Here is a 21,070-nt window from a genome sequence, read left to right as displayed (position 1 = left end):
TGCTTTGTTGAGAACCGGGTGAGAATTCCAGAGATAAGCCAAGAAAGTCTAATTTTCAAGAGTGAACTGGGTCACCCAATATGACAAAAGAAAAACAAATAAAATATAGTACAGCAATGAAGCAAATAGCAATCAGAACAAAACAACTGCGTCACCTGAGAAATTTAAAATATTTAACATGACAGAGCATTTTATTATTAGACTAACAAATGGAAAACTAAATGGCTTCTGTTTGCGAATTGTAATTAAGATTTTTTTTAACCGTACAACAAATGCTGTAAAGCTAACTTTATGAAAATTCTGGCTGTTACCTGATGAAGCTAGTTGTAATTAATGGTGACACATCGTACTCAGATTGTAAATGTTGTGGATTTGCTCTCCAACACACTGTGCTGTACTAGTAACGAATTGGCATTTTCTGTTTACTTGACAAACCTTATTAATTGATTGTGTCGGATGGTGGCGGGTTTTAACGACACATTTATATTTACGCGATCTAACCCAAAACAAATCTATATTAATGATGTTTTCGTAATATTGTTGCAGCCCTTTTGTGTGTGCAGTTTATACACTCGTACGTGTTAAACGCTGTAAACGGAATGGTTTATTTATATTGGATGGAGCCTGTGTAAATGTAAGCTAACTTTATACAAAATATGACAACATTTGTTCAACATAAAACCATGCAAAATAGAAATGTAATGGCCTATGATTTAGATTTAGTGGATGAGTTAACTTCTTTACCATGGACAAAATGAATTGACGAGTGTCCGAGGTAGCTCAGAGGTCAAAGCACTGAGCCGGCACCACTGAGACCCTGGGTTCAATTCCAGACAGCTGTCTGTCATTAAACAGCACACCCAAATGTAGTGGTTTGATGGTCTCATCCCAGTCACCAATCACTGCAACAAAAAACATACCATTTCATTAAAGTTGGTTCTTCAATAATATATGGCTAAATTCCAGTGCTGAAAATTAAAAGATCAGTTTGAAAGCCGTGCGACGAACATTACTGTCAGTGGCAGGGCGAGTGGGAAAGTTTGTGAACCAGAGGTATCTTGAAGGGATCTGAGAGGCAGTTATGGTGGTATACACGTCCATAGGCCATTCTCTCACGCAATGGGTTGCGCTGTCCCATGGGAGATCAGAATAGGTAATTTATCTCATGATATGACACTGATAGCACAATCGGGAAAGCATTTGGGGAAAAGAGCGAACATTTTTTACAAAAATACCGGTGTACATTTATCCAGTAAAGTTCCCAGTTGAGCACCTTTCATCACACTTGAGATTGTGTTGGGTTGCTACATGTGTGTTTTATTATGGCATGTGCATGGGATTATTTCAAGGTGCCACAACTATAAATTCGTTTATTATTACAAAAGTGTTGTGCAAGACCACCCATTTCATTTTACCAGTGCAGATTCGGTCACTGGAAGTTTTAAATAAATTAATCACAATTTGATGATTACATTTGTGCTTAACAGCCCCTCTGTTGATCGAGCCACCAGAGAAAGTGGAAAAATGCAACGAGAAAATATGTTAAAAGCAGGATGGTTGACTTTTAACAACTCTGGAATTAAATATTGATGTGCAATGCCACCGGAAATTATTTTATTATTAAATTTGATTGGTGTGCTTCCCACTCTTCGGCCTTGCATGGACATCTCAAACAAATTGAATGATCATCTCAAATGAAGCTGAACAATGAGGTGACCTGGAAGTAAACATTGAATACAATATTTTACCCAGTTACAGTCTGGCTGCTTAGCAGCTGGGTTTGACAAATCCCTATAAAAGCAGTCGGTACAATTGCAAGTTTCAACCTTATTTAGTTCTCACAATGGTGACACAAACACTTTTCCGTTAATATAAAAGTGTTAGCTTAAAAAAACCGTAGAATTAATGACACCCTGAATATTTAGAGAGGCCTGACTGAGAACTACTTTTGGTGTAACATGTGATTAGTTGAAAATTGGTCAAGAGGGAGGTTTACGTGATGTAAGATTTCACTCTGCACTCGATGAACCCACGGCGTGTGTGGCTGCGTGCAGGAGGACAGCCTTCCTGTCGTGCACCGCAGCCTGCTGGAGGTGAGCGAGCCGCTCACTCGATTTCGCGGCCTGCGAAAACGCAACAGCCTTGGCGCCACTCCCCCCGTGGCCCTGACGCCCGGGGCCAATGGCCTAGCCCGTGAGGTGGAGGCCCTGGCCATCTCGCGCCGGGCGTCGGGCCGGCCGAGGCCGATTGTGGGCACCGACACCACCGTGCTAAAAGTCTTACCACCTTCGGCGTCTTTGGATCAGCCCCGAGAGATGGAGGAGGGGCTGAGGCCCCCAGCGGTCGTTGCTTCTCCCCTGCAGCAGCAGCAAGAGCTGGAACTTCAGAGGCCACAGTCATACAGCCACAAGAAGTCTCCTTCCGATGCCACGGTGCTCATCCACAGCAGTGAGAGTGAAGGAGAGGTATGTTTTGCACAGAAACATTAAACCAAATTCCTTTGGGGTTATCAAGTCCCCATTGCTGTTGGATACAACCTCGATCCAGCCATCACAGTTGACTCGCTTGTCTCGTGCATACCCTACGCAAAGCGTCACTGTTCCAAAAAGCACCAAAACATTTAGTCGTCGAAATTATGATGTGATGACCAGATGTACACTTTCTCAGACCTATTTTTAAAAACCAAAATTTTTTCAATTTTGGTTCCCCAGAATGAAGATTAACATTTTTTAAAATCTGCTGTCATATTTGGATTCAGCACCCTTTAAAACCTGCATAAAAATAAAAATATTGAAAGTTGTATGCTTGTCTGGACAAGTAAACTGCTATGCCAATTTCAATGAATTTGGTGCCATTTGAAAGCTTACGATATGTTGTTGCTGCAACTGAAGTTGAACTTACAACCTAATAAGTTGGCCAATTACGATTCAACCCGGATGCTGCTTATATGTTGTACCATTTAAAATATATTGGTACCTGACATAAACCCCATTTTAAAATCATACACTGTATCGGCATCACTGGGGGTACAACTCTTGCCCGGGAACACGGGCGCCTCCTCCACCAAAGTGCGCTGCCATGTCATCCGCCATGCGTGCCCCCCGTCACTTTGCCTCTGACACTGCAGCTGCCAATAGCTGCGGTGCGAACTTACTTTTTGCGAGAGATTCTGAGAGGCGAACAAATCTGGCTGTCGCCTGATTATGCTAGTTGTAATTACTGGCGAAACGTTGTACTCGGATTGTAAATGTTGTGGATTTGCTTTCCAACACACTGGCGTGCTGTACTAGTAACGATTCATAATCAACGATTTTTGGGTTTAGATCGCGTTATTTATAAACCCAAAAATCGTTGATTATGAACAATATTGGTCGCGAAAGCCTACGTGTTAAACTACTAGTAACGAATTGGCATGTTGTGTTTACGTGACAAACCTTACTAATTGGCTGTGTCGGGTGGTGGCGGGTTTAACGCCACATTTATATATTTACGCGATCTAACCCAAAAAAGTATATTAGGCAAACCCTATTAATGACTCCACAGATATATATTCTCACCGGGTCTAACGTCGTGCGAGTTCAAATAGCGCGCTCGACCCTGACTGGTGTTCTAATACAGGGGCAGCCGACGTGGGGGCGCACGATCTGATTGGAAGGTGGATTCACATCAGATTGACGTCGGGGTAATTTAAAAGAAGCCGGGGAACAAACAAATGCAAATGAGGCGTCGGTTGGAAGTCCGTTGGGAGAAACGAAAGGGAGTGGTGGAGAGGCAGGAAAGTGTCAGAAAGGACAGAGAAGTGACTAAAAAGGAGCAGATAGAAATGGTTCGGGCCGCCTGAGCGGAGTAATTTCCTGGTGCATGACACAATGTGCTCAAGTCGTAATAAAGGCCGAGTTCAAGACCTACCCGGGCTGGAGCTCCTGTACACTTTTAAACATTATGCTAAATACTCTTTGGTTCTTTCTGTGACTTTACCGAAAGAACCAAAGAGTATGGATTCCTGCAGTCACGAAAGCTTCAAATCAACATTTTGCTAAATATTGTGGAGTTGTGTTGTTATTCAAGATCGCTTTTATTGAATTTTTAAAATTTATGGTTTGATAAATTAATGACATGAAAGTAGTTAAATCACCAATGTGCTTACATTCCTTTGATGTGAACTTCTTACCATTGAATCTGAGTGGACTTCTCACTCGTTATTAGATAGTTTTGCACCAAGCAGATGTGCTGTGTATATTTGTAATATACTAATGATATTCAAGTGATCTACTTCATAAAATAAGCCTGTGTGATTTATTCTGCTGATTTAACAATTTAACATTGAACAAAAAAAGTTTTTTGTTTTTAAGTTTGAAATGAAATGCTTTCATATGTTTCCGCATTATTGATGTACGTTTTGATTGGAGGGAGGCACACTCGGGAGCAATTGTTTTTCTTTCCTGAGTTTTTAAACGTGATCCCTGGTTTTACAAAAAGTTTTTAATGATGCCCCGTAAATTGTAGTTGATAAACAGTACCAACGGACATGCTTTTTATCTGCATGGATTATATTTTCTTAAATGTATTTTGTAATCTTCAGAAATAGGAATCCATTGCATTCTTGGATATAACCTGCAGTCAAAAGTCTTGGCAAATTGCTTTGTACATTTGTACCTTAAAATATTGTTTTAGTTTAATGACTGTTTATTGTGTTTTTTTACACAATAGCCATTTAGCTGCAGTTGTTTTTCCAAATGTATTAAATCAAGTTTAAGTTATTTTAAAGTGGGAAGAAACTAAATACAAGGAGTTAATTTAACCACATAGTATGAATAACAAGTATTGCTTCAAATATAACAGTAATAAAGCCCAATGACTTGTGTACATATTTGTAATGTGCCAAGATCAACTGGAAAGCAACTGCAGTTATGTTGGCCACGTGGACAAATGTAAAACAGATGGCAGCAGTCTTCTGTTTCGTGTTGTCTGCCTTTAAACAATGACAGGGTTTTATGATCGTTGGTTCTATTTTGTGAAGCTTAGGAATATCAAATAATTTAAATTATGCGAGTCTTCTTTGAGCTGATACGGTTCATAACAGTACTTCTCAAAAGATCCAGCTACACGTTAAAATCCACATCTTAAATCGAGGGTCCTTGACTGTAACATGGCAGATCACCAGCATTGATTCAAGCAAACCTGGCTAGTGTCAAAACCGGTCCAAAGTTTGCCTTTAATTAATGTTGCTGATGTGCACTCCCAGGAGACTGTGAGGGTGATGGATTGTGTAAAAATATTTAAACTTTTTTACGTGGGGAGTCGTACATAAAGGAGCCCTGCTTATATGTTCAGCTGAAAGTTATTGCTTTTAAATTGAAATCTGGCTGCCAATTGAACCATTTCTGATGCAGCCTATTTCCTTTTGGAGACTTAAAACTATTATTTTAATGACACAAATCCAAAATGCTTTGTAAGTGCAGCCACAAATATAATCTAAAAAGAGCATTAATGGAATTTAAATTGACGCGTAGGGGTTGAATGCACTTAAATCAGCTGGTTAAAATTCATTAGTGTGTTTTCTATACTGTAACGTATTGAAAATTGCATCAAATGGCCAAAAGAAACCCCACTACGTCAATTCAAGCCCTGCTGACGTTCGTCCCACAGAGCAGCCGGATAGAGCTCAGTGAGCATGACGAACAACTGCCCATGCATTAATCGCTTCCATAGCTGCCATTTCTATTCGCCGGTTTACTTTAACAGGAGCCAATTGCGCACTCGTTGGCATGGCTTAAGCGTTGTGTACACCTTTCCTGCCAATGGCTGCAGTGTGGCACAATAGGGCTGACCTTGTTAATGACGTAACGGGGTATAATCTTCTACACGTTTGCACTCTGGAAACTTTTCTTGTTTGGTTTTCCTGCCAAAAAAAAAAATCTGTTTTTTTCCCACATGTGGTGTCATGACAACCAATATATTATAGTTTAAAAGTACGCTTTTGTTAACACAGACTGCTTTTATTGTGATACCGACATTACCAATTATACATACAAAACAGTTTCGTGTTACAGTAGTCGTCATTTTAGTCAAAAAAGATAAATGTCCAATGACCGCCGAGTTGGAACTTTTTCAAATCTAATTTGGTTGAGATTTGACTTTGAGTGTAAGTGTGGGATTGAGCAAGATGACCATTGTGCGATGTTTTGCTTGAATCCGTATACAGTATTGTACAGTATTGTCCACAAAATACATTTGTTCTGTGCATTACCCTGTGCTCTCCCAGCCCATCAAATCAATGTCGGTTTATATTTTAAAAATATAGATCGTGAGCATCTTTAACCCCCTCCTGCCTTGTGCTGAATGCGTGGCAACCAGGGCGAGGTGGAGATCGAGGAGAGGCAAGACTACGTGCTGCCCATGCCGCCACGCTCGCCGGCTGTCCTGACCCCGCAGGAATACAAGTCCCACCTGCAGGCTGTGCTCGCCAATATCCCCAAACGGCCCCCACCAGAGTACCCTGGCGGACAGGTGGCCGCACCGCAGCGGCCCCCGTACGCCTATGGGCAGGATACGTTGAGCTTCCTCATGGGCACCACCTCCTCGGTAACGGCACCGTGGCATTCCGCTCACCCCTTGCCATGTAGCGCTTGCCGCTTGGGTTGACGTAGCGGGTGGTGACGTCAAGATCTGCGCAGGTGTTTTTGTGGGTGTACTGCATGGTCCCCCGATGTGTTCTCTGGTTGTGCCAAACAATGTGCGGTACAAACTGGCGACACTTTGGAGGGCTGTCATGATGGGTCATTGACGAAGATGACATAAAACACAGCGGCTTGATTCTTAAGTGTCATTCACAATTTGCAGCAGGGGGACGTAACAATTCTAATTTCCAGTCGTTTGTGAATCTTTTTGCGGGATGAAGGACTTTGGTCATAGGGGTTACTTGACCATACTTCGCCACGCTAGTTAGTTTGTGTTGGTGGATTGGTGAGCCCGGGATCAGGTTTAGATATGACTTGCGACTGATTGGAATGATTTTGTATGGCCAGTGAAGAGCAACTGTTATAGATTAGTCATGGTTAGGAAGTTCAGCGTGTTAACCAAGACACCAGCACTACCCTCCACGGATGGTCATGGTTACCATAATATTGGTAACCCTTAACATCCATGAACTAATTTGTCTACATTTGATATCACATTCACACAATGTTTTGACTGCCTTCAAGTATGTTTAGTGAGGTTCACTATGCCTTGGCTTTTGTATATGATGTGATCTGTCATCTCAGACATCGTGGTGTAGGTATTGTCAAGTCACAAGGTTGCAAAAAGAACTAGCATTTATACATTCCTTGACTATTAGAACACGAATGTTTATTGAGGAGTATGTGTGTGACCAATTGCCATCTAATTAGACGTTTTAGACGTTTACCTTGGCCGTGTAGTCTGAATGAGTAGAAGGACTTTTAGTGGACACTTGTTCCCTTGAATCGTCTTTCCGACGTGAAGGAATGTCACAAATCCCAGTTGTCCATTTCGTTCCTGGTGGGTATTTGCCGTGCCATGTATTTGTACATTTGTATTTCAATTTAAAAATATTCCATTTGTAACTTCGTCTTGCTATGTAATGAGCTATAAAGATTTTGTTTAATAGGATGTTCCTTTAAAAACAGATTTTATCAAATTACATTATTATGTTGGTTATGTTTAATCTACAACCAATTAGTGACACATAAACTGTTTGGAAGCTTGCTCCATTTAAACTTAATTCCCCTGAATATGGGAAATTCAAGGCAGTACAAAAATGTTTAGTTATAATAAACAGTATATAAACAATTTTGACGTCATCCTGCGCTATTTAAGACCGGAAACAGATGGATGGCTTCACTATTCTGGCAAATCGCCCGAAGATGCTGGATGTAATTACCAGCGAAACGTCAAACTCAAATTCTAAATGTTGTGGATTCACTCTTCAAACACACCGGTGGGCTGAAGAAATAACTATTTGGCGTTTTTTTAACGTGACACATTTTTTACTGATTGGCTGTGTCGGGTGGTGGAGGGTTGCGACACATTTATAATAACGCGATCTAACCCAAAAACCTTTATGGATAATACTGGTCGCGAAAGCCTACGTGTTAAACTGAATATATGAACAGTGAATTGTAAGTCCACGACTAGAGAAAGGTCCCGCACCAAATGCCGGTCTTTGTGGATTTGTGAAGGGAGGGCCAACGATCGGTTCGGATATCATTCACCACTGATCTTAGCTGTGGCCTGAAATCAAACTCGGGTTGCCAGGTTCACAGCACAGTGCATTAACCTCTGCGGCACTGGTCCACCCATCTCGTCATAATACGAGCAAGCAGCTCTGTGGCTTTATATCAGGGCTCAAAGGATTTATCAGCAATGTAAAACTGACAGAATTGGGGAAACATTTGATAAGCAGACAATATAAACAACAATGTAGAGATTGCAAACATTTCTGAACTTTACAACTCGTAGACCTGCTATGACTTGCATAAAGAAGCTATCTTTTTTAGGTGAGAGTCTTTGTTTTAACCCCACGTTTTCCTCGTCCCTTTGTGTGCAGCACAATTCTGGGCTGATGGCGCAGCAGATGGGCGGCATGAGCCCGCTGGTGGACTGTAAGGGCGCCGCGGTGGGCATGGGTGGCGCTTCCCTTGGCCCGTCCGTCTCCGAACCGGACCTGAGCAGCGCCGGCAAGGAGCGCGTGCGCAGCGAGACCCCGCGGGAGCGCCCCGTCTCTGAGCTATTCTCTCTCACCGACAACATCGTAGAGAGGGAGTTCTTACTGCATGTAAGGAGCCGCGATATGCCTGGTCATTTTTGCACACGTAAGGTGCTGCGATATGGATTTTCGGCGGGGAGAGGAATTTTCTCCACCCCCTGGCTCCAATTTGATCCCTCGCGTGCTGTCGGTGCCATGTCGTGAGAAGACGTTTTATTTTAAAATCTCGCAGCCCAGTGCAAGCCGCCATTCTAGAGAATAGTCCCATGGAAGAGCTGCCTCCTGAGATCGCTTCAAGTGACCTCTGGTCCGTACCGTAGAGGGCAGCGCTTTCCCACCTTGCTTTGCATATGAGGCTGATGTTCATTGTGAGACAGTCAAACCAATACTTTTTTATTCTCAGGGCTGGATTTCAGCCAAATAATTGATGAACCATTATGAATGTAACGGTTTGTTTTGGTTGTGATTGGGCCGAGATAATACAATCACTACAATTGAGTACCCTGTTTAATCGCTGGAAGGTGCCTGAATTAGAACCCAAGATCTCGGTGTTTCCAGCTCAGCTCTGATCTCTCCAGCCACAGCCACCCGACCGTTTCTGTCACTGTCGACACGTATCCACATGGCAGGTGCTGCCAGTTATGCAACAGAAATAAAAATATAAATATAAACTACTGCCAGTGTTTTATATCCAAAATGTTCCTGTAAAGTTATGGTATTTTTCTGGCATTGGACCTGGTGCGCAGAATGTCATTCAGCACCTGATATTGTTTATCCAGGCCACGGCAGTATATTCACGTGTAGTTACTTGTTGATATTAAGTTCTCATGGTGTGCAGAGTAGATATTGAAGTGCACCTGAAAAAAAAACAATTATGGTGTTTTTCAGAAAGGACATTTTTCGAGTTACATTTTTCTCGTTGGTATGAAGTTAAAAGTGAGTGAGGCTTTTCCGGGTATGCAAGTGTAGGCATCTCACTACCATGGCGCCCCACGATGGTGAGATGTTAACTACATTGCCTGGTGTACAGTAGGTCGTGGGTTCAATCCTGACCCTGATGCCTGTATATTTGCAGTTTGCATGTCTCTCTCCCCGTGGTCGCTTGGATTTTTCTCCGGGCCCTTCGGTTTTTCCCTCTAAATTTAGAAACATGCGCTTAGAGTATTTTCTGACTATACATTTACACATGATAAGCCACTTCATTGAGTTATCATTTGTGACCAGGTCGCTGAAAAAGAGCTATGTAGCTCAGGGGGCCTTACCTGCTAAAATAAAAAAAATAGTTATAATGACTCTTAGGCCATATTCAAAGTCTAGTAGAGACCAACGTATGCGTCATCAAGGCAGTTGTTGCTTGCTGCTCAAGTACAGTGCCAACCTTGAGCTACCAGCATGGAGTCCCTTCTCTGTCATTGGCAAACAAGCTATTTTATAAGACTTATTTTTATAACAATTCAAAAAGCATTGTCACAAAGGGGTGTTCCACAGTGTGTGTAAAACTCAAGAAGCCCACACAATTCAAACACAGCCAAACACGCAGCGTAAATATATACCCCAAGGTGTAATGTTTCAATGTAAATGTATGCACACAGGAGCCTCGCACAGACAGTGAGCCTCGCAAAAACACGTTCCCATAGGGTTTAGAATGTATTATAATAATACACACATGCACTTCAAACAGTCTTACATGTTGCTTATATACAGTATATTTCATAAGATATATTTACTCATGCTGTGCAAAGTGATGATGGTCTGTGATATTGGGTGTTCAGTAGCAAGGATTGGCACATTGCTTAATGACAGAACACTGCATTCCATTGCTCTATATTTAGTTATTGGCTCTGTTGCAGCATGTCTAGTCTCTGAGTCACACACCACAGGCTTGTATATTTTGTGGTTAACAGCCATGGACATGTGAAGGGAGCTGATTTTTTTTATCTGCACCACAACAGTGGAAAGGTAGTTTCTGTAATTAAAGCCCAAGTGAATGTAATTTGTTGAAGTGAAGCCTAACAGGAACAAAGTAAACAAGATTATAAACTGTTCACATGAATGGACGCATGCAAACATATGTTCACATGAAGTACACTGTTCATAAAATGTGTACATGTTCACTGAGTCGCCAGGCAACAATTGGTTTGCATCTCAAAACAGTGGTGCGAGATTTCTTACAATGTTGAACGTGCATTTATTTCCATCCTTTGGTCACCTTCACGGTCTCCAAAGCCTTTTTCTAGTACAGACATTTGCATAGTTTGTCACACTGAAGGTCTTCAACCTCATTGGGTTTTGGAAGATGAGCAGACTTCAGCTCAGTTGGTACTTGAATGGAACACTGCCTGGAACTTGAAGTGTTTTACAGGGTGAAGCTGTGGGGTGGGCAGGAGATGGCAGTACAGAAGTGGATTCTTGATTACATCTGTGCAGAGATTTAAGTGTTCCGCCCTCGAAATGTATGGGTTTCCTCGTGGTACCTTCTACAGCATGTAAAATGCTGGAATTGATAAAACATCCAAAATCCAGAATCAACCTAAAAACCGCAGCTGAGAGACTGTGAGGTTTCCCTGCCCTTACTGGGCATCTGTGTAGAAGAGCTTCTGAGCTCATTGGATTCCTCCGGTCTATATGCAGATTCTGATTATTAAATAAAGGCCTTGTGTGTTATTATTGCTCATAGATAGTGTTCCTACGAATGCTTTACCATCGTGGTTCTTTGTGTGGTTCCCTTCTTTGAGAAGAAGCGAGGAAACACGGCGGAGATCAAAAAGATGGGCCCTCTCAAGATGGCTGTGATGAACGGCCTCTCCATGTCCCGCATCCCCCTGCCCGAGGAGGTCAAGGAGGAGCCCCCCAAGGTGCCCATGGATGAAAGGGTGAGAACAAACTGACGTGTGCCCATGTGCCTCGTGAGCAGTGGGTTGTCCATGAAGCTGCAAACAGCAGAAACAACTAGAATACATGTGCAGTGACGCACATGTATACTCATTGTACTGCCATGGTGTTGCCTCTGTTTCAACAAACTGGAGATTATCGTTTAGTTTAGGACAATGGGCAGATATATGATCCTTATGGCGGTACCCCGGGGTACAAAATTATAAAAGATGGCCGTGGCAATTAAATATTTTATTTCTGGGACACTATTTTTTCCAGGGGTGTACTTAACTCCGCGACTGGGGTACCAATCAATCCTAAATCGGTGCCACACTCCGCAATGTCGAAACGCTGCGAGGACGATTGCGCCGAAACCCTGAACGCTCGCACGCACTGTGGTGGTGCATCGTGAGTACAGCTCGTCGAGATGAGTCGATTGCCGCATCGCCGACCATCAACAGACTAAAAATGACATGCATCACGGACATTATGCGAGAGCCGGGGTACCGCCATAAGGTTCATATTGCAATTTGAGAATCTGCTCCTCATCACGATTAGAATTTACATGCAAAATACATAATAAGTAGTCCCACATTATACCTAGGGAGTGAATTGGTGGCACAGTGGTTAGTGTACTGTACTGTTAACCCAGCAACCTTATTTATTATCCTGGCCACAGGTATCAGTGATGATTGATATCTAAATAGGTGCAGGTTACCCCCTTCACCAACCCACACAGACCAGTCTGGTCAAGTTTTGTCAAACAACCTTTATGACCGACACCGTTTGGTCAGGCCTTCATCCAGCAGTGGATTGACCAAGTTTGCTGTAAATGATCAGTTTATAATTATACCCCCAGTTCTCTGCACGGTGCACTGTGTTTGCTTTGCTGCGTCTGGTTAACTCGTCTTTCATTTCTCTGCCATGTGTTCCGCAGTGCAAGATGCTGCAAGAGCGTCTGGAGCAGGGCATGGTCTTCACCGAGTACGAGCGCGTGCTCAAGAAGCGCGCGCAAGCCGACTGCAGCACCGCCACGCTGTCCGAAAACCACGATCGCAACCGCTTCAAGGACGTTGTTCCATACGAGGAGAACCGCATCGAGCTCTTGCCAAGCAAGGACAACCCCACTGGTTATGTCAACGCGTCGCGCGTACAGGCACGTGCATCCTGCGCCAACATTCAAAGCCATCAAATAAGAGGGATCGTCTTCTTTTCTCAAGCTGCTGCGTAGATTTTTTGTGGTTTTCCTGCATCGCTCTCGAGTGTTTTCGGGCTGTACTGCTTGTTGTTCGGCATGATGTCCGATGTTTTTCTCTACATGCTCAGAGCTTCTTCAGGAACGCCACAAAAGCGAATATCGCGTTGTTACAACACGAAAGCACTTATTCTAAATGTTTTTCACGTGGCTAAATTTGCATTCAATGCATCTGAGAAAAGTAATAGAATGTTTCGTATATATTTTCAAATGCAAAAATGCTGTGGGATTTTGGTTTTAGAGCTTTATTTTGCAAGCTTACATATGGCTGTGTGTGTGCGTGTGTACAGGTTACTGTGAGTGGGGAGGAGTGGCATTACATTGCAACACAAGGACCACTGCCATGCACTTGCCAGGACTTCTGGCAGATGGTGTGGGAGGAAGGCGTCAATGTCATTGCCATGGTCACTCAAGAGGAGGTAACGAATCGCTCGGCTTATTCCTATACTTACCCTTGTCAATGCACTGATCCATAAAGGCCCCTCCCGGTCCCGTGTTGGTCATGGGGGTTGTTTGACCAAACGTTACCACGCTGGTCAGGGTGGATTGGTAAAGAAGTTGCCCAGGACTGGTTCCAATATCACTCGACGCTGATGTTTATCAGAGCTGGCAATCAAATTCAGGTGACCACCACTCCATCCCAGTCGCCTAATAGTTTTACACAAATTACGTTGGTGGCTCATGACTAGGAGATATCTTAAACCACTCCTTATATCTTTGTGTGCACTTTGTCTATCTGATTGTCGACCTATATTCACGTGCCAAAGTCTTGACGAGATAAGTGCTGTTCATTGTTCTGTCGACGTGAGACCATTGACTGTTTTTTTTTACATTGTATTATGTTTATTTGTTTTAAATGCACAATTTTCTTCTCATTGCAGCACAAACTACAGTCACTTACACATGCTTGCAATTTCCTGATAGCCACTGGTAATGGAATTTTCCTGTTCAACATCATAAGCCTCGTGTGTCATCCCACATTTGATGTGGAGCGAGAGTAATTCTACGGGTGTTTTATTTGTCTTGTCGCTCGGCAGGAGGGAGGCAAGTCAAAGAGCCACCGCTACTGGCCCAAGCTGGGCTCGCGGCACAGCTCGGTGACGTACGGCAAGTTTAAAGTGACCACCAAGTTCCGCACGGACTTTGGGTGCTACGCCACGACAGGCCTCAAGCTCAAGCACCTGTTGGATGGGCACGAGAGGACCGTTTGGCACCTGCAGTACACAGACTGGCCTGACCATGGTTGCCCAGACCATGTGCAGGGATTCTTAGGTAAGTAAAACAAAGATCCCCCATATAGCCTGAACAGACTTGGGGTAAGTGCTGTTAGTGAGCACCTATGAAGGCTGGGACGGCACACGAGGGGGTGGGTGGCCAGTACTTCACCCGGCCGCCCTTGTCTTCCTCTATTGAGGACCTGGTGAGGCCCAGGACCGATTCAAATGATCATCACTGGTGTTGGCCGTGAGCATGAAATGAACTCGGGTTTGCCGGGTTCGCAGTGCAATACACTAACCGTTGCCCTATTGCTCCCCAACAACAACAACAGCCGCCATTCGCCACTAAGTGGCGGTGACGTCACCACGACGCTTGGGCCAGGCCATGTGCACGCTGAGGCCACGTGAAGTGTCGAACGCCCGCGGGCAGGAGGTCACAGAGCAGACCCAGATGCCACGGGTCGACTGACTGAGATGACTGGCTGATGCACCACCTGTGCCCCCTACTATGCCAACTTGCTGTGCTTTAGTCACTCGGCGCTCTGCTCGTTGTTGTGAGCGTCGCTCCTCCGCCCTCCGTTGTTGTTGGATGGCGACTGCCTCCAGCTGCCCAGTAGCGTCCTTCACGAGCCTCCTCCACAGAGGCCGATCTTGACACCGCTGGTACCAGTCATCAGCAAGTCCACTCAGCTCCACATCCTCCTGTACCACATCACTCCATCTCTTCTCTAGCCCGTGCCGCACCCGTTTAGCCCCCTCGATCCGGCCGAACAAAAGCTGTTTAGGCATGCCGTGGCTGGGCATGCGGGCTACATGACCCAGAAAATGCAGCCTTGCCTGCCGGAGGAGCTCACCGATAGGATGTTTCAAGGGTATGTGAGCTCCTCACACAATCCAGCCTGGTTAAACCCAGGATGGACCGTAGGCAGGCCAGCCTGAATGTTTCTAACCGGCGAAGATGTTCCATTAGGGGGGTCCACGTTTCGCAATCATAGAGAAGGGAGGGAATGACTGTGGCCGAGGAAGACCTGAAGCTTCGTGCAGAGCGACAGACCAGGTAGCTTCCACACAGCGTTACATTCTGTACGATCCCCTTTCTTAAAGAGGGGGACCACCAGAGCATCCTTCTAATTCTGCGGAACCCGTCCAGTGGTCCAGACTGTTATCATGATGTCATGTAGGGCAGTCTGTGCACAAACGCCACCCTCCCACAGCATTTCGCTTGGGAGATCATCTCTGCCCGGTGCCTTTTCTGGTCTCAGGCTCTGGATCGCCTACAGTACTTCCTCAACAGATGGCACCTCAGCCAGCCACTCACAGGGGGTGACTTCTTCCAATATTTGAGGCACCGCAGCCTCAGCAGGGTCATCCCCACTTTGTCCCCAGGCTGAGCGATTTCCCCTCCCCCAGGACCTCACAGAAATGCTCAGCAAATCTGCAAACCTGTTCCTGGGGGTCGTAGATTGGATTGCCATTCTTTCTCCTAATGATGGTAAAAAGTTTGGCGCTGCAGGTTACTTTTTTATTGAATTAAAGAGCGATTTGTGATTGCGGCCATTGAGGCAGACTCCATCTCCTCAGCAACCCGCGACCACTAACCATCCTTGCAGCACCTCACGGCTCTGCGAACCTCCGAGCGAAGGTTGCGGTAAGCCTCCTCATTGTCTGACGTGGGATGCTGTAGATGATGAGAGTGGGCCTGTCGCTTTTTATCAGCCAGCCTGAACACCTCCTCTGTCAGCCAGGGTCTCTGAGGAGGTCTAGACCATGTGCCCAAAGCAGCCATTGCAGCTGCATGAGCCACAGTCCTAAACCTCGCCTATTTCCCCTCGACATCAGGAGTGGGGGGCGATGCCAACCCCAGCCGCACGCGATGAGGAAATTCTCGCTTGTTACTTTCATCAGCTAGCTGAGTCCATGCCACTATGGGTTTGAATAGTCTTGTGTATACACCCGCCATCGGAGTGGAAGAATGGCAGGCGCATCTTACAGATGACAAGTCGATGGTCAGTGGGCAGATCAGTTCCACGGTTGGTCCTGGTGTTAAGGACATGGGCCCGCATCCGCTGTTCCGTCACTATGTAGTTCAGCAGATGTTCTTGCTTGGACCCGGCATGCATCCATGATGTTGTGTGGATGCGCCAATGCCGGAACAGCGTGTTGGTATTTACAAGCCCATGGGCTGCACAAAAATCTAGCGGCCTCCTACCGTTGTTATTGAGCTGATCTGGCTCCCATGTCTTCCAATCACTCCAGACCAGGTGCTAGCATCATGACCAACTCGGGCATTGAAGTCACCCAGCAATATGACTCTATCCCGAGGGGCCACTTTAGCCAGCACCTGTGACAGGTCATAGAAGGCATCCGACTCATCGGCTTTGCCTGCATCCCTCCACAGATGTTCATCTTCGGTGGGGGCATAAGTAACCACGACCACCACTCCCCTTTGTTTGATGGGAAGGCGAGCCCAAAGTAGCCTGGGGCGTACAGCTTTCCACACCTCACTGCCATACTCCCACGCCCCCTTCATTCTTTTGTTCAGAAGAAGAGCCACTCCCTGTTGTTTGGCAGTCTCCTACCCCGAGTAGAGGACTGTCCACCCCTCATAGTGACAGGAGCCAGAGCCGATCCACCGGACCTCCTGAATACCACAGAGATCCAGGCGGTACCGGTCCAGCTCCCGACAGAGGAGTGGCAGCCTCTCCTCTGCAGTGAGCGTTCGAACATTCTACGTGGCCATCCGTTGTCGCTTTTTGTTGTTTCTGGAGGAGCCCCGAGGGTAAGGATTCAGTCTCCTGGCCCCGCCAAATGGGGTTTGGCCAGGAAACGTCATAGACGCCTGTCCCCCCGGAGCCTCCGGCACAAACTTAGTTACATTTTTAAATTGTGGTTTGGTGGTAATTAATTGAAGGGGGAGGGGTTAAATTGGCTGTACCCCCACGGCACTGCCCACCACAACGTTGCCGTCCGGCACCACGAGGAGGTAGGGGGTTGTTTTTGCCGGACCTACTGCTCCCCACATATACACAAACCCGCATCCTGTTTGTGCTTATCCATCCCCATTCCATTCCAATAGACAGCCACTCTAGAGGGTAATTTGGCTTACCCTCTCATGCTGCCAGACATGTTGGAAGAGGTGGGAGTAGCCACACTTTACTCCACCACATACGACCTGTCGATCGACCGCGAGGTATCCATTTTATACTGCCGCGTGGACAGAGGGGATATGATAAACTCGCAGTTGTTTTAACTGCTGTGCCAGATCGCATCTCTGCCCATATCGTGCTATTTAACCTATATGCTCCTGCCCCTCCGGTATCATACTTGAGACCTGTCGCGTGTACAAACAAGGTACAATATGAGTGCGTTGTGTTGTTCCTTGAGACCTGTCGCGTGTACAAATGCCATTGATGTGCGCCACTGGTGGCTTTGGCAGGCTACCTGGAGGAGATCAAGTCGGTGCGGCGGCACACGAACAACATGCTGGAGGCCAGCAAGCCGGCCAACCCGCCCGTGGTGGTGCACTGCAGCGCTGGGGTCGGCCGCACGGGCGTCGTCATCCTCACGGAGATGATGATCGCTTGCCTCGAGCACAATGAGGTATGTGAGCCTTGTTAAGAATGATGCATTGTTTACAACAATCTCGTCTTCATTATGAGCCATGGTTTCAAGCGTCTTGGTAGTAACATGTGGATTTGGTCATAGATGTGTCATCATCCACAATCAATCCAATGCTGGATGAAGGTCTTCCCAAGCCAATGCCACCTCTCATGATTTTACAATGTAACAATCCACCTAGCACCTGCACCGGAACTGATTTCATCATCTCCATCACCTTAAATAATGTTCTATCGGAAGTGTTCCATTTTTTTATCTTTCATCACTCCCTCTCCTCGGTGGCCATCCGCTCAGCCGATTTATCGGCAGCGATTTTAAATAATGAAAATAAACCCTCCATCAATGGTGTGGCTTGGCGGTCTTGTGGGATTGATGCCAGGGAAAATGTTCATTCGGCTTTCTTATCTGCACTGTTATATTTCTGTAGAACGCTGCGGAATGTATTTTACCATTTCGAATGTACCTCATCTGTTTAGCTGTGAGCGACAAAGCTTTTGCATTATAACTTGCAAGAGCGAAGCTGCTGCATGTCAGCATCTTGGTAGAATTTTTTATCTGAAATTACTTGTATATTTCTTGAAGCTGTAAAGTAGAGAGGGTTTAAAAGGGCCTACTTGGAATCAAACCGTTTGCACCCAACAATTAGTTGGAAGTCTAAAGTAGAAGATAAAAGTCTGATGGTTGTGGTTGTGGTGTTGCGCTGTGGCGTGTCGTCTACAGAAGCTGGACGTGCCTGACGTGCTGGCCATCCTGCGCACACAGAGGATGCTCATGGTGCAGACCATCACCCAGTACACGTTCGTCTACCAGGCTCTCGTCCAGTTTCTGAGGAGCTCACGTCTCATCTGAGCCATCGCCACGATTCTCAGGCACGACCAATGGGGGGGGGGGGGGGGGTGGGCGATGTCTCGGAGGGGTGGTCCAAGCCGTGTGCGGCATGGGAATTCCGTTTGTGCATTGAACAGTTTTCGTGAAAGGCCACGGCCGCCCAGAGGCACCGCGTTGGGCGCTCACGCAGTGGCGGCGGGCGTCACGTCGGCGGCCGTGAGACCGTTTGACGACGAGCTCACGGATTGCCCAAAAATCTTCGGATGAGGCCCATTTTCGGCCTCCTGTGCAATTTCCGAAAGACAACACTTCACGAAGGCCTCGAAAGAAAATGTGTTCACGGTTTCGGCTAAAAAACATCTGAATGTTTTTACACCACTCTTGTTCGTGTGTGCGCCTTGATTACAGCATGATCAAGAACCTGACGGCTTAGTACTGAAGAGTACTACACTGATTTAAAACAAAACTCCACCATTTCAATGCTTATTTAGCCCTGTTGCATGTTGGAGATTGTGCCAGAAGCCCCAAAAACATTCACATGTAAATGATCCCACATGCTCGTCAATGGTGCTGCAGCAATTTTTCAAGTACTCAGAAAATGCAAACGCTCTCATCATGGATACAATATTTCCAGCAATATGAAAGTATGGCGGTAAGAGGGGAATATTGAGAACCTGAGTGATGTCAACAGTGTGTCGCCCGTTGTATAAAAGAAACAAAACACTGTGAACCATTGTTCAACTCGGCTCATGCAGCTGGCCTGGATTGACTGCTTCAAGTAAATGTGCTTAAGAATGCCCAGTATTTATACAGTCGTTTTGTGTGTATGTGTACCACATTCAAACTCTTTGGTGTACATAAAATGTAAACCCTCCGCCCCTTTTTAACACGTGTTGATATGTACAGTCCTTTGTTTACCTGTCCAAGCGTATATGTATTTTTGTTATTGTAGTTTTTCAGAGTTTCCTCTTAGCTGCGGTTTTTTTTAATCCCTTGTACAATATCCCTGGTTTTTTTCTAACAAAGGCCAACCCTTGTTCATAACCAATCTGCCTTACTGGATGTGCTCAGCACTCTGCCTTAAAAGAAGGAACACATGCTAATGGCTAAGCAACAGTTTATTTCTTACAATGGATTTACTGTATTTAAAATGCGACGAAAGAATGTGTCGGGAATTGAATAATATTGGTTTAATATGCTTTGTGCACTCATAACACATTCTGTCAAACTTGCATTAATGTACTCTTACTGCAGCATTCATATTTATAGCAAAATAACGTTAAAGAGAACTCATGGGCGTGCAGATGAAATATTTAAATTGGTGGGTAAGTTGCAACGATTCGATTTTATGAAGCCAAGCACATGATCTACATCAAATGAATTCACATTTTAACAAACTCGCATTAATTCTCGATGTATTTTAGAGTATTTTGGCTGGTCACAGCTCAGGTGAATGTACAATATTTCGTAATTTAATTCACCGATAATTTTATATATATATTTAGTGTCAAAACATTTCTAGCCACTGTCCAGCAGTACTTAAAAAAGCAACTAAAATGTTGACCAACATATATATTGCTTTATGTTATTCCTCACACCAGTTCATCATGATATCGTCTAGGTTTCATTCATTGTCTGAAATGAGTATGATATTCATCAGAAATTGTCAGCTTTAGGAAGTAGAGATTTGTTGTGAAATGTGTGTGCAGTGACCATGAGAAAAGTTGAATTTGTGGGCTGGATGGAATGCATTGTCCAGATAGTTCCTTGTCTGATTTGCTTCACCAGAATGTTATGTACGGACCATGGCCGACTTTCCCACAGTGCGTATTGGCAAATAAAACACTGTTGCTCAATGTCAATAAATGTTATGACCGAATGATTAAAATATCAGATTACCTGTCCAGTGGACAGTGGCGCCTGGATATCTGTAACCTGGGAAATGGTTGTCCTTTAAAAAAGATGTCTTATCGTCGTACCTCACCTCTGTTGCCCCCCCCCCTCACTCCTCTATTCCCATAGGGTAAGATTTTAGGCAAATGTAAAAAAGCAGTGGAAATAATATTGTACATAGGATCTTTATTTTATGTTTTAACAGATTTTGTGCACTTTTACGAGAATTATCATTTTATGTGCTTGCCTTTTATGTTTATTCCAGCAGGTTATACATAAATGTAGTTTTTGTATAATATTTTTTAAAATTCTGGTTGTCAATCTGGACAACCGTAACATTTTGCAGGATAACCGGTTTATTTCTCATGCAGTTGTGGGCGTCTATCCCATATACATTTGTGTCACGCCATGCTGTATAACAAGTAAACAAACACAATTTACGTGTTTAGGTTAATGTAAAGGACCTGTGTGCTTTGAGTAAAACCTCCAAAATGTTCCTGCCATCAAGCAATGGATGAATATGCTTGGCATGGACAACCGATTTCATAAAGGTGACACTAAGTAGACCCGATCAGTCATAATTACTCAACAGTGAACATATTAATGATTGTGCATGCTTTTAGTTTTAACTAATATATGTAAAAAACAAATCTAAACTGG

The 21,070-nt window shown here is 44.8% G+C and overlaps 1 protein-coding gene across 2 annotated transcripts in view; it reads left to right on the top strand.

The window, feature by feature from the left end:
* LOC144941839 (tyrosine-protein phosphatase non-receptor type 14-like) overlaps positions 1–18,579 on the top strand; it is a 59,982-nt gene extending 41,403 nt beyond the window's left edge. For both annotated transcript variants that reach the window (XM_078868325.1, XM_078868324.1), the window contains 9 exons: positions 2,055–2,465; positions 6,358–6,585; positions 8,570–8,797; positions 11,467–11,601; positions 12,537–12,755; positions 13,145–13,273; positions 13,892–14,126; positions 17,508–17,671; positions 18,410–18,579. In XM_078868325.1, coding sequence (XP_078724451.1) covers positions 2,055–2,465; positions 6,358–6,585; positions 8,570–8,797; positions 11,467–11,601; positions 12,537–12,755; positions 13,145–13,273; positions 13,892–14,126; positions 17,508–17,671; positions 18,410–18,538 — 1,878 coding nt within the window. In that variant the 3' untranslated portion in view covers positions 18,539–18,579. The remainder of the gene's footprint in view (positions 1–2,054; positions 2,466–6,357; positions 6,586–8,569; positions 8,798–11,466; positions 11,602–12,536; positions 12,756–13,144; positions 13,274–13,891; positions 14,127–17,507; positions 17,672–18,409) is intronic.
* The last annotated feature ends 2,491 nt before the right edge of the window (positions 18,580–21,070 follow it).

This window comes from Lampetra fluviatilis, chromosome 25 (genome assembly GCF_964198595.1).
Source record: "Lampetra fluviatilis chromosome 25, kcLamFluv1.1, whole genome shotgun sequence".
NCBI lineage: Eukaryota > Metazoa > Chordata > Hyperoartia > Petromyzontiformes > Petromyzontidae > Lampetra > Lampetra fluviatilis.
The sequence above is the reverse complement of the archived record's forward strand: the minus strand, read 5'-3'. Positions and strand labels throughout refer to the sequence as shown.